Genomic DNA, 13,849 nt, shown 5'->3' with positions numbered 1-13,849 from the left:
GTAACTTTTATATGCACAAGGAAGTCTCTGACTACTTACAAGCATTGGACAATTTACAGTGTCCCTGTAATTTCACCTCCTCATTATGAGAAACTTGCTGGGCTAGTTCTGGGTTCCTGCTACCATATCCGAGTGCAGTTTCCCACCTGGTTTTTAGTGAAATTATCTCTGTGTATTCTTTGTCTCTGTGATTTTTCTTCATCTCCCGTCACTCCTACTCAAGAAACCTTTGTGACTGCTACGCAGGTCATGGTAGTAGTGACCCTACCTCAAGGTGCTACTGTGAAAATTGAGATAACACATTAAAAATGAGTAAATGCTGAGTGTCTAGCACAACCTGAAACGTTCTATCTACACTATCACTACTAGGATGGACTTCGGGCCCTTCTGTGGTTTGAGAAAAGTGGGTACCCACATAGGGGGCTTCAGACCTAGATGAGGTTAGTACTAAGTCTACTGAGATTTATGTGCTTTCACACTGTTCATGATCTGCCCATAGGATTGATGGCTCTGGGCATTCCATGTGAGCCCTTCTTCTGTTCAATTTCTTTATTAAGGTTCATTTTTTTTGGCTTGAGTTGAAAGATTGTGCCTTTTCTCATTCTCTATCAACCTATCATTGAATCACAGATATTCAGGGTTGAAAGTTCACTGTTTGGAGGTTATCTTTAACCTGCAGACACTCTTTTGGGGAAAGCTCCAAGTTTAAAAATATTCATTTGTTGAAGAATAGGACTAGGATTCCCCCCCGCCACAGGAACAATTTAAAAATATTAATTTTTTTCTTCTGGTATATATATTTTTAAAATTTTACTCACTGCATTTTGGTTCATTGTACACAAATGGGTTACATCTTTTTGTCATGTGGTTGTGCCCGATGTAGATTGATGCTATTCATGAAATCGTACATGTACATAGGGTAACGATGTCTGTCTCATCTATTTCAATTTGAGGAGTTTGGAAGCTCACTCATTCTCTGCTAACTACTATTCCCTATTATTCTTATTCTATTCCCTGGCAACATCACTTTGCAAGTCCAGCCCGCAAGGGCTTTATGTTTGTCTACCTTAAGGTATGTAGCACTTTTAACACAGCGTGTTCTACAACATTTGATGGGGACTTTGTGTCCCTGTATATCTACCTGTAGATTGAGGTATATTGAGGAAGATTCAAAATCGAATACTTAAACTCAGTGTAATTTCAATCAAAAGCGTTAATTTTACTATATGACCATTGATATTTGTAGATGTGCCAGTAACAATAGATCATGGGATTATGGGCAAAATGTTAAAATGTTAAAATGAAGTTCAGATCTTGATTATTCATCAGGTCCCTTTCTATTTAAAGAAGGATCATTGCACTCTCTGTGCTCTTTAATCTCTAGTAAAAAACCACCAGGGAGTGAATAACTAGAAATTACTAGATATTCATTTTTCTTTAAAAATATTTTGGGAAGCAGCAATACGATATTTTATAAATATCACTAAACTCTTTCCTGAAGAACTTTTAGTATTTGCATTCCAGCTTCACCTCAGTGTTTTAGAAACATGCTCACAGTCCCACTTCTGTGCTGATGTAATTCACAGAAGGTCCACCTGCCCCACTATTTTAAAATGAATTACACTTTTCACCATAAGTACATATTGAATATAAAAGCTTACCTTGCTCTTCAAAAACAAATGATAGTCAATCCTGAACAGAGTGTTTGAAAACAGAAATTCTTCCATGAAAAACCATATTGTTGGAGCAGCTCTCTCGCAGGTAGTTGCCAAAGGATGCTGAGGTCTAGAAAAGACTCTAGTAAGCATTTGGGTCCTGAATCTACCATGCATTCTTACAGTGTCTGTGGAGGACACACCTCCTCCTTATTTGTAAAAGAAATATTATGATGTTATGTCTCATACATTATCTACAGTAGTATGTTTGCAAATAAAATTTCAAAACAACTTGGTAAGTGGTTATGAATCCAAAGTCAATCAATATGACTTTAATCTCGGGGTATTTTTCTTGACCACAGTTGTGCACTCGCAACAAGCCTTTAGGTTGGAAGAAAACCTGTCTGTAATGACAGATAATAATATTCAGAGGAATTAATAATGACCACGGGGGCACTGCATACACAGAGCTCTCCTGGGATGCCCTCCCATGAGGGAGTCTACAGTGCTTCATCCCACTTTTTAAGGAAAGAAGCAATTAAACTACCTGTGGGACTAAGGTGGATATTTTATGTGTGCACACATGTAATTGTGTTATCTGCCAATTCTCATTTCAATCTTCAATATATAATTGAAAGACAAATACACATACTTTTTAATGTAGAGCTTCAAAATTCGCTTCGAACGTATATTCACGCAACCACTACCAAAAATCACCTGTAACAAACTTCTTAATCTTTTTGGTCAATTGTCTCTCCCACCTCCTGCCCCAGCAAACACCACCAACTTTTTCCATTTGTTTTTGCCTTTGCAAGAATGTCCTTGACTAGACTCCTAGGATATGCCATCTGTGGTTCATTCAATGAGTGTAACATAACTGAGGTCCATTCATACTGAAATACATATTAATTTTTACATTCCTTAGTTGAGAGACATTAATGCTGTTTTCATTTTTGGCGATTAGAAATAAAGTCCATCTAACTTTCACTTCCCTAAGTTTGTTTTTTGTTTGAACATTTTCATTTCATCTGGGTATTTATATATATGTTTATTTATATGTTTTATATATATATATAAAACACTGCTTCACTCATTCTGCGAAGTCAGCATAACCTCATAACAAAGCTAGACAAAAACACGAATTAAATAAAAGTACAGATCAATACCCCTGTTTAATACAGTGAAGTGATGTTAAAAAAACACTTGCAGGACAAATCCATCATAAGTGAACATAACCATAAATCATGAATGAGCAATTCTTATTCCAAGAATGTGAAGGTGTTTCAATATGCAAAAATCAAGCCATGTAATAAACAAATTAATATAATGAAGGGAACAACAAGATCATTTCTATAATCCAGAGTAAGCAATTGCCAAAGTTTTACTTCTTTCATGAAAAGAATACTCAGAATACTAGAACTGAAGTGAATGTCCACTAACAGTAAAGAGCACGTACAAACCACAGCTAAGACTATAATCCAAAGTGAGGGACTGAAGATTCCCCAAAACATCAGACACAAGTATTGCTGCTCTCATTACTTGAGTTCTAAATTGTTCCAGAAGTTCAAACCAGAACAGCAAGCAAGGAAAATAAAAGATACCAAATTGGATAGAAGAAAAGCTATGTCTACTCTCAGATGACATGATCTTATATATCAAAAATCTTAAAGTGTGTACAGAACAATATTACCCAATAAACTTAATCAGTAAAATCACAGGATTTAAGATTATCAAACAAATTTCAATGGCGTTTCTACATACTGACAATAAATAATCTTAAGAGGAAATTTAAAAATAAATCCACTTATAGCAGTATTCAAGTCAATCAACATCCAGAAATGGATATAAACCAAAAAGTTACACACTTACACCTTCAAAGTACAAAAAATTGCTGAAATTCCCAAATCCCTAGAGTTTAAATTTTCATGGGTTTTAAAAGTTAGTATTTTTAAATGGCAATACTTTAAATAGATTTAATGAAATTCCTACCAAGATCCTAAAGGCTTGTTTCCTGAAATGTAAAAGCCAATACAAATATCATATTGAATTTCAAAGGATGTTCAACAACCAAAATAATCTTACAGAAAAACAAAGTAGGAGCACATGCCTATTCCAAATTCAAAATGTATTACTCAACCACCACAGTCATTGCCATGTGGCACTGGCTTAAGTGAACCCGTGGAATAGAATTAAGAGTCCAGGAATTAAGAGTCCATCTGTCCAGGTTCAATTGCATTTTGGCAAGGGTGACAAGTTTACTCAGTGGGGAAAATGCACTCATAAACAATAGCATTAAGACAAGTGGAAATACCAGAGCAAATCAAAATATATCACTGACTGAAACAGAGTTAGAACCACAGAACTGTTAGAAGAAAACATGGGTAAAATCCATGAGTTTGGATTTATTAATGGTTTCTAGGATATGACACAAAATGACAAGAACCAACCTCAGCGGTGTATTACAATGACCTCTGCTCCAGGAGGTGCAGTGTGGCTGAGTGTTCAGGAAGGCCTGTCCCAGCAATGTCCTCACTGCCCAAGCTCCACTGCATATTCCTATTTACTTTATCACAGCTTCAGCTTTTGTGGGGGCAGTTTCTTTTGGGGGGCCATTTGTTCGTTTTAAACAGAAAAGTTTAAGAGGTCCCTGAATGTGTAGAAATCCGTATTTACTTGCTGGAGGTGAGCACTTCACCACATATGATGGAGAAATGCTTATGACTATGTCAAGGGGTTAAAGCAGGTCATTAGATGAATGATCAACAAACATATGAAAAAATGTTCCATATCTCTAGCAATCCTTGCCAATTAAAACTACACTGAGATTTCACCTCATTCCAGTTAGAATGGCAATTAAGAATGCACAATAAATGTGGGGAAAAAGGTTCACTCATATATTGCTTCAAATTGGTGCAACCACTCTGAAAAACAGTGTGGAGATTCCTCAGAAAAGCTGGAATGAACCACCACTTGACCCAGCTATTCCAGTCCTCAGTTTATACCCAAAGGACTTAAAATCAGCGTGCTACCATGACGCAGCCACATCAATGTTCACAGCTGCTCAATTCACAATAGCTAAGCTATGGAATCAACCTGGGTGTCCTTCAACTGATGAATTAATAAAGAAGATGTGATATATATATATATATATACACACACACACACACCATGGAATATCACTCAACCTTAAAGAAGAATGAAATTATGCCATTTGCCAGTAAATGAATGGAAATGGAGAATATCATGCTGAGTGAAATAAGCCAGTTCCCAAATCCAAAGACCAGATGTTCTCTCTGATATGTGGATGCTAACTCACAACAAGGGAGGATGAGGAGGGGAAGAATAGAAGTCCATTGTACTAGACTAAGGGGAATAAAGAGAAGGGAGGGGGAGGGGATAGGAAGGACAGTAGGATTGAATGGACATAACTTTTCTATCCTTGTATATGAATACACAACCAGGGTAACTCCACTGCATGTACAACCAAAAGAATAGGATTCTAATTAGAATAAGCTATACTCCACATGTGTGTAATATGTCAAAATACATTTGACTGTCATGTATATCTAAAAAGAACAAATTTTTAAAAATGTAAAAAATTCCCCAGGTAATTATGTTCCCAAAGCCAAAAAATCATAGAGAATACAAAAAATCATAGAAGAAGGAGGGGAGGAAAAGGGGAAGAACTAGGGAATGAAGTTGATTCTATGTTCATTCTATGTCCATTTATAGTTATATCACAATGCATTCTAATTTTATATACCACTATAATTTACCAATTTAAAAGAAATAAACAGAAGGAAGACTAATAGCGTAGAGGGGAGGGATTGGAGGAGGGAAGGGGAAGGGAAGTACTGAGGGTGAAGTGGAGCAAGCCGTGTTATATGCATTTGTGAATATGTCAAAATGAGTCTCACTTTATGTATAACTACAAGACACTGATAAGAGATTTTTAAAAAGTATAAGAACAAAATAAAACAAAAAAAATAAAAAAACGCTGATGACTTGGACTTTATCAAAATTTAAAACTTTTATTCATTAGTAGGTATCAAGCATTGCAAAGACAGCCTAAAAAAATCAGCGAAACTATTCACGGATCTTATGTCTGGAAGGTTTTAATGGCCAGAATATATAAAGAACCTCCACAAAGTAACAACAGAAACACTTGCAACCCAACTACAAATGGGCAAAAGACTTGAATAGACATTTCTTTAAAGAGTATCTACAAATGGCCAGACTGGGGATGGAGCTCAGTGGAAGAGAACCTGTCTAACATGCCAGAACCCCCAGCACACAACACACACACACACACACACACACACACACACACACACACACAAAAGAAAGAAAGAAATAAAGAGGGAAAGGAAGAAAGAGAGAAAGAAAAAAGAAAGAAAGAAAGAAAGAAAGAAATAGAATATATTCACATGTCCAATAAGCAACATCCTTAATTGCTATGGAACTTCAAATCAAAACCTCAGTGAAATAGTACGTTATTATTGCTAGGATGATTCATTTTAAAATGAGGCATATAAATTGTTAACAATGTGGAGAAATTAGAACCCTCATGTATTGCTGATAGGAGTGTACAATGGTGTAGCTTCTGTGGAAAACAGTTTGGCAGTTCCTCAAAAGTTAAATTACCGTGTGACTCAACCCTTAGGCTCTAAAACATCCTCAGAAGTTTGAAAGTAGGCACACAAATATTTGTACGTAGTGGGTGTTCATAGCAGGACTATTCACAATTGCTGAAAAGTATAAGCAGGTCCAATCATCTGAGGAATGAATAAACAAAGGGGTATTTCCATGCAATGGAATATTATTCAGTCATAAAGGAAATAAAGTGCCAATAGATGTTGTAATAGTGATGAGCCATGGAAACAACAAATGACATTAGTCAGACAAAAATGTCACCTATTTGATGATTGCTTTTTATACAAATTGCTCAGAATAGGTAGAGACAAGAATACAAAAGCAGGTTACTGATCACCTTGGACAGAGGGCAGGAGGCAAGAGAGTTATGTCCTAATGGGTTTAAATGTATAACTTTATGTATGTTGCGTTGGTAATGGGAGATTTGGGAATCCAATAGATAGAGATAGCTGCACCTCAGAACCTGTGAAGGTTCTAAATGTCATTGCATTGTACATTCAAAGAGAGTAAATCCTATGTTTTGAGAATTTTATATCATTTTTAAAAGAGAGAGGAAAAGGGAGGTTGAAGAAAGACAAAGCAGAGAAAGCAGTGGAGACAGCTGGCATTCAGCGCTAAGGAGTGCAGGCAGTCACCTCAGGGTGAAGGTGACAAGGACCAATGCTCCCCAGAAGCTTCTGGAAGGAGCACAGCCCCCTGCTTTGATTTCAGCTCAGCGGTACTGGTTTTGGATATCTGACCCTCAACTTCCCTATATCAAAAAGCTGAGTTGTTATGAATTGAAATCAAATGTTTGTGTGTTTCATTTGTTTATTTTGATAATGGTAAAATCAACACAATAAAAGCTGACCACTTAAACCATTTTGAGTATACTGCTCAGTGTTATTGAACACATTCACATGGTTGTGATAGATTTTTATACAGTATTTTGACGGTAAAAACGGGACAATGAACACGTGGTGCGTGGTGCTGATTCATGATAGTCATTGTCCGATCTTATTCTACGTGAACCGTTAAAGTCATTTTAGTTATAGGTAAAATCAGTAAGTATGAAGTGATTTTCCAGGTTAAACAAAGAGCCTACTCTTACACAATTTCACAGTTAATGACTGAGGATCTATTCTCCTGGTTTTTATGATTTTCTGTGTGTGTGGTCTAGGGTACAGAGGTGGCAGCCTACAGTTGTCCAAGTGCAACAGAGCTGTAGTCACGATGAGGATCAATGAAAGGGTTGGCACCCTGCTGCATGGTGCTCACAGGCCACCAGAGCCAGCAGGACTTTTTCCACGTGGTGAAAGTTTTGAGAGATCATCTGAGCAGCACCTGCATGATGAGGAAGACTTTGTCTCCTCTGAGGAACCCAGTCAGGACTTGGGAGTGACCACTGAGGACTGACAAAAGACCCCCTCTGAGGCAAGTGATTAAAGAGAAGCGCATGGAAGTGTAGAGACAAGAATTCTGCAGGATCAACACCGCGAACTGGAATAGCCAGGGAGAGTGGACACAGGAGTCCTGGAAATGAGTCTTCAAGGAAGGCGAGCTAACAAGCTCCCCAGAGGAGATGCCAATTGGGTGTGTGTATACTGTACTGCATGTATTACCTCACGATCAATAATCGTTCTTCCTCATAAAACACTGAGCAGATAGTGCAGCAAGCTTCAGCCCCTGCGACGGGACTTGACAGCAGGACCAAGGATGGGTGCAATGTAAAGATCACTCCACCAAAGGTCCACATCCGAGTTCCGGTCCTGATAGCACTCACTGCAGGATAGGAAAACATGAGGACCAGTAATGAAAAGAACCTTTTTTTCCTTGCAGTAGCTGCAGTTTAGCTTTGAGACTAACAAGGCCTAGGAGTTGCCCTGAAATCCCCAAAGCTTTGCTTTTCTCCTCTAGGATGTGTGGAGAAGATGGATAATGAGCTCTGCTGAAGTGCATTCTCCCTGACAGGGCTAGCTTTTCCCAGGGGCCCTGGGGTGTCCCAGCTGCTGATTCACGATCCAGCAGAAACCTCTGGGGTTGCAGCATTTCTTCCATAAAACCAGCTCCAAAACACTTTCGATACCCTTGGGTTTGCTTAGGAAGAAGGAAACCTAAAATTGGTCAGCTACATTCACTTATCTGAGCAAAATTCTTGAACTACCTTAGATTAGTTTTAATCCCAAATGAAGAAAAATCCCACTGGATTGTTGTACCAGGTAATAAAGATGACACTATTACCCTAGAAACCCTGGGGAAATACTGACTTTGAAGGACGGTTCACATGCACACCAGGAAGGTGAACCAGGGCCTTTGCCATCAGAATTTGTCATCCCTTGGGACCGTGTCCAGCATGGGATTTCAACTCTTATATAAAATTTACAAGTAAGATTGGAGTAATAGTTTCTAAGCCTGCAGCTCTAATCTCTCTGGATTTACATGTTGTAAGTAAACTTTATAAAATACAGTTTTATGGGGGGTTGACAACAGAAAGCAGAGCTTAGACAAAAGATTTCCCTATAATTTACTCTACTTCCTGTATCTGTGCTGGAGTGGTAAAGATTAAGGTGGAGAAAAACTTTTAGATATGAACTAAGACTAACTGACCAGGCAATTTTTGACTACCTGCTTGAAAAATCATATAGTAAGAAGAAAATTAGATCAACTTATTTACCATGTCATCATATTCTACCTTCTGAACAGATTTCATGGTAAGAAGGGATTAAAATTGTTGTGTGTCTGGAAGGGAAGAAACTAAGGTCAGTGGGTGGAAGGCACAGAGAAGGAGAATCCAGGTCCACACAGAATTACAGGTGGAGCTGTCTGCAGATGGAGGCTCATGTAGCAACTAGATGACCACATGGGGTGTCCAGTCCCAGGTGGGATTAGGATAGATGTTGTCTTTTTCTCTTCAAAACCTGAGAATCATGTGTCTTTTATGTTTACAGAAATCTCCAATGAGAAACAGAAGTAATCTGAATCAGAAGCAACAACTGAGGGTTCAGCTTCATACAATGCAGGAGAAGCTCAAGGAGAATCAGCCGGGTTCAGGATTTCTGAAAAACAACTCAGTATGTAAATTCAGAATTATAAACTCAGCTTCTACTATGGAGAAAGAGATTCTGTTCTTGGATTCTAAGAATTTTTTTTTTACTTCATTCTCATCCTCAGACCAACAGTCCACCCTGAACCCATGGCCAAGAATAACCTCACCAGAGTAGCTGAGTTCGTTCTCACAGGCTTTACTGGTCATCCGAACCTGGAGATGCCCCTTTTCCTGCTCTTTCTCAGTTTCTATCTTGTCACCCTTCTGGGGAATCTGGGGATGGTGGTTCTCATCCAAGTGGATGTCCAGCTCCACACCCCAATGTACTTCTTCCTGAGCCACCTCTCCCTGATAGATGCCTGCTACAGCTCAGTCATCACCCCTCAGATCCTGGCCACACTGGCCACAGGCAAAATGGTCATCTCCTATGGCTGCTGTGCTGCCCAGTTCTTCTTCACCATCTGTGCAGCCACAGAGTGTTTCCTGCTGGCAGTGATGGCCTATGACCGCTGTGTTGCTATTAGCAACCCACTGCTCTACGCAGTGGCCATGAATCCCAGAATCTGCTGGAGTTTGGTGCTGGGAGCCTATGTCTGTGGGATGTCTGGGGCCATCCTGAGAACCACATGCACCTTCTCCCTCTCTTTCTGTGAGGACAACCAGATCAACTTCTTCTTCTGTGACCTCCCGCCCCTGCTGAAGCTTGCCTGCGGTGACACAATGAACGCTGAGATCATCATTGTCTTCTTTGGCAACTTTGTGATTTTGGCCAATGCCTTGGCCATCCTCATTTCCTACCTGCTCATCATCAAGGCCGTTTTGAGGGTGAAGTCTGCAGGTGGCAGGGCCAAGACTTTCTCCACATGTGCCTCCCACCTCACCGCCGTGGCCCTTTTCTTTGGGACACTGATCTTCATGTATATACGAAGCGGCTCAGGCAACTCGCTGGAGGAAGACAAGGTGGTGTCCGTCTTCTACACTGTGGTCATCCCCATGCTGAACCCTCTGATCTACAGCCTGAGGAACAAGGATGTGAAAGCTGCCATCAAAAAGGTCACCAGTAGATTCCAGGTGTCCCAGAGCGGGTAGACACAAATGAGAGGTCTTCTTATCCTGGTCACTTTTGCTCCCATGGCAACATATCCTAATAGGCACCAGAGCAATATGGATCCTACATGCAAAAACAGAGAGAAGATAGACCAGGCCCACCAGGCACATAAACAAAACCAAAAAAATGTGAAGGTTTAGCCAGTAACTCCATGGAACCTCCTTCTCCTCCCCTCTCCCACTTCCAGCCCATGTTTTTGTCACTTATCAGTCCTACCACTCTCTGATGTCTCAACTTAGAAATCCTGAAGTTCAAGGTGTCTTGAGTTTATTTCACCATCCCAGTTCTTGCCACTCTTTCCTTCTCCTTTGGGCTCCTATCAACATTACCATGTCCTTCTTCTCGAAGATGACATCCGGGGACCCCTGTGAGTTGTGCTAATTGGTCTTCTTTCTCCTTTTAATATGTAAGTGAATGATCACTGTAATTATGAGAACTATATAAAATAGAACTGAGACTCTAACTGACCCAGGGAAGGACATCTTTGAGATATAGGCCTCCCTCTTCACCATTAGAGTGTCTTGCCCCTTAGAGTGTCTTCCTTCCTGCTCAGGACAGAGTGGAATTTACAAATGGCTTTGCCAGCTGGTACCTCAACTGGAACTAGGCTTTGTGGTTCCTGCCTCAGTGATATGCTGATATCTCAGGAAGAACTAAGCCACTTAGTGACACTGGTCATAGTGCCACTGGGTGTCTACAAGGTCCAGCTCTAGTTTCTAAAAGACACAGTGTGATGCCTTTCCTCACCCCATTGCCTACTTCATGAACAGTTCTCATTTGTTAAGTGTTCTATTGTGAGGGTCAATCATGTTGGAGAGCAAAGAGGGATACAGACAACAGTTAAACTACACATCACCTTCCCTAGCAAAGATCTGGTGAGAGGGGAAATTACCATAACTCCTGCATCAGACTGTAAAACCCTTGAGAACACAGTCTGTTTCCTTCATTTCTAAGTCCAATGTCCAGATCACATGAGCTCTCAATGATGGCTTTTGAAGGAATTGTTATATGACATGCATGGTTCCATTTGAGTTTTATGGAAATTCTATAAGGCAAGAAGGGGAGACAGGACTAAATATAAAATTCCCATTTTTTAAAATTAAGTAAACACTTTCCCAGGATTCAAAATTACTTAAGAGTATAGCCGTGGACAAGCTGTGGAGTTAGACTTCAAACTAAATCCTGTATCCTTGACTCTAATGTCCTTCTAATTCATTGTGAGACTTTGGGGATATGATTTGACTTCTCAGGTCTAAATCAAGTATAACAATTCCAAATCCAAGAAGATACTGTAAAAATGAAATCAGCAGATGAATAAGAAATCTCCTAGAATAAATCTAGTATTCAATTTAGATTTTTCTCTTCCTTTCTGTTTTCTTCACTTTTTTGTATCAACTCTGGGCATTTGTGACAATTCCACAGCCATTGTAAAAAGTGAAGAATATTATGAACCAAAGATGGTGAAAGGCATTTAACTGAGGAGAATGTATGACTCAATCTTTGCCCAAGAAATTAAACAAACTTGTATGCTTAACTGGGAAGAGGTGCATTCATTTGCACATCTCATATTCAAAGATGACCAAAGGATGTTTCTTTCATTGAACTTATTGTTTTGTGCTCGACAAACCCATCCACCATCAGTTTTATGAGGTGCGAATCCTTTGGCTTGGACCATTGCATAGTCTGTAGCTGATTGATTCAGAAATAAACATCTGACCTGTGTTTGGCTAATACAAAATTTTCATGGCCATTATGAAGCTGAACATGTGAAGAAATTCAGAATAGGAAATCCTGTTGACCCAGATAGAGTATATTCAAACATTATTAAATCTATGAAGAGATGCTTATTCTCATTAGTAATCAGGAAAATTCATATTTGAGCCCAAAACATGCTCATTTGAATAGGCAGAAATTAAAATACCTGATATGGAAAAAAAGAATAAGATTAGCTTGTGTAACAACTTTGGAAAAGAGTTTGGCATTATCTTTTAAAAATCAAAGATACACATAACTGGTAACCCTGGATTTCCAATGACCTAATGAGGTACACTGGAGAAACTTGCCTTTGAGCACCAGGATATGGGTAACAAAACTTCATAAAAAATTGTCATAACCCCACAAAACTCTGCTAGCCTTTGGATTTTTATTCTTCTGGCTTGGAGTGTGCCTTAATGGCTGGACCCCAGGTTATCATTGTGGATCATAAGGTGACTTTGCAGATGAAATCAATACTGTCAATGGCAGAAGAAAAAAAGGATATTTTTAGTCCATCATGTGAGCCAGGGACTGTCTGTCTTCAGGCTTCCTTCATGTAAGAGAGAAACACTTATTACAGAAAATAAGTGGAAATAATTGGGTTGTGTGTGTGTGTGTGTGTGTGTGTGTGTGTGCGTGCACCCTTGTGTACATATATAGAGAGAGAGAAAGAAAGAAAGGTTATATTGTTAGAGAGACATATACATAGATGAAAAACCTTTAACTACTGAAAACACACAGCAGCAAAGGAAGGTTTTGTAAGGAGGGAGAGTACCACCTAGGAACTTCTGGAGAGAGAAAGTATTTCATGTATTGTGGTTTGACAGTGATTGCCTGGATATTTGTTATACAAATTGTATTATATTTGTTTTTATTTTATGTGCATTTTGAATACAGTTTAATAAAATTTAGACAATAAATAAATACATATATTTCACAACAAAAATGTTAAAAAATACCTGAACCCCTACCATACCCTAAGCATGGGCCTATGTCCAAGATCATGAGATCTGTGCCCAAGGCAAACCACAGCACCCTGATTTTCCTTGGCAGTAACATTGTGGGATTCAAGGATCCTCCTCAAGAATGACTTTTTCCAGCTCTGAAGCTGTTACTGAATTTTTGCAATAGTCTTTATTGAATTTTTTCAACTGAAAAATAAAAATTGCATGTGTTTATGTCATGCAAAGTGATGTTTTGATACACGTGTACATAGTGGACCGGCTAAGACGAGCTAATTAATATATGCATTACCTCACAAATTTATCTTGAGGACATTTAAAAAATCTCTCCCAGCAATTTTCAAGTTTCCAGCATATGTATAAAATCAGCCCAAGGAACATTAGGTAATTGCATTTTCCAGGTATTTAAAATGCCCATAGCAGCAATCTCCTTGAACCTGATCAGAAAGCAGCACAGAAATATTAACTTTGCTTCATAGAAGTTCCTCTCAGGAGTGCAAGACCAACTCTTTCCCTACAACATAATGTAAATCTGATAACTATATTAAGTGGGGAGATAAAATATATACCAGAGACGAATGAACTTGCCTTTCAAATTGCTGAACAGATTAGATTTTATCTGGTGTCTTTTTAGGCAAGTTATTTCTCTTCTCAAGTCTTCAATTCTGTCCTCTGTTAAATGGAAATAGGA

The 13,849-nt window shown here is 38.9% G+C and overlaps 1 protein-coding gene across 1 annotated transcript; it reads left to right on the top strand.

Moving 5' to 3' along the window:
• Positions 1-9,480: 9,480 nt before the first annotated feature.
• LOC124959070 (olfactory receptor 9I1-like) lies at positions 9,481-10,422 on the top strand. The gene has a single exon (XM_047517712.1). It carries the CDS (start codon positions 9,481-9,483, stop codon positions 10,420-10,422), a length of 942 nt encoding a protein of 313 aa, XP_047373668.1.
• The last annotated feature ends 3,427 nt before the right edge of the window (positions 10,423-13,849 follow it).

Source organism: Sciurus carolinensis, chromosome 11 (assembly GCF_902686445.1).
Source record: "Sciurus carolinensis chromosome 11, mSciCar1.2, whole genome shotgun sequence".
Classification (NCBI taxonomy): Eukaryota; Metazoa; Chordata; class Mammalia; order Rodentia; family Sciuridae; genus Sciurus; species Sciurus carolinensis.
Note: the sequence above shows the minus strand (reverse complement) of the source record. Positions and strands in the feature narration are given on the sequence as shown.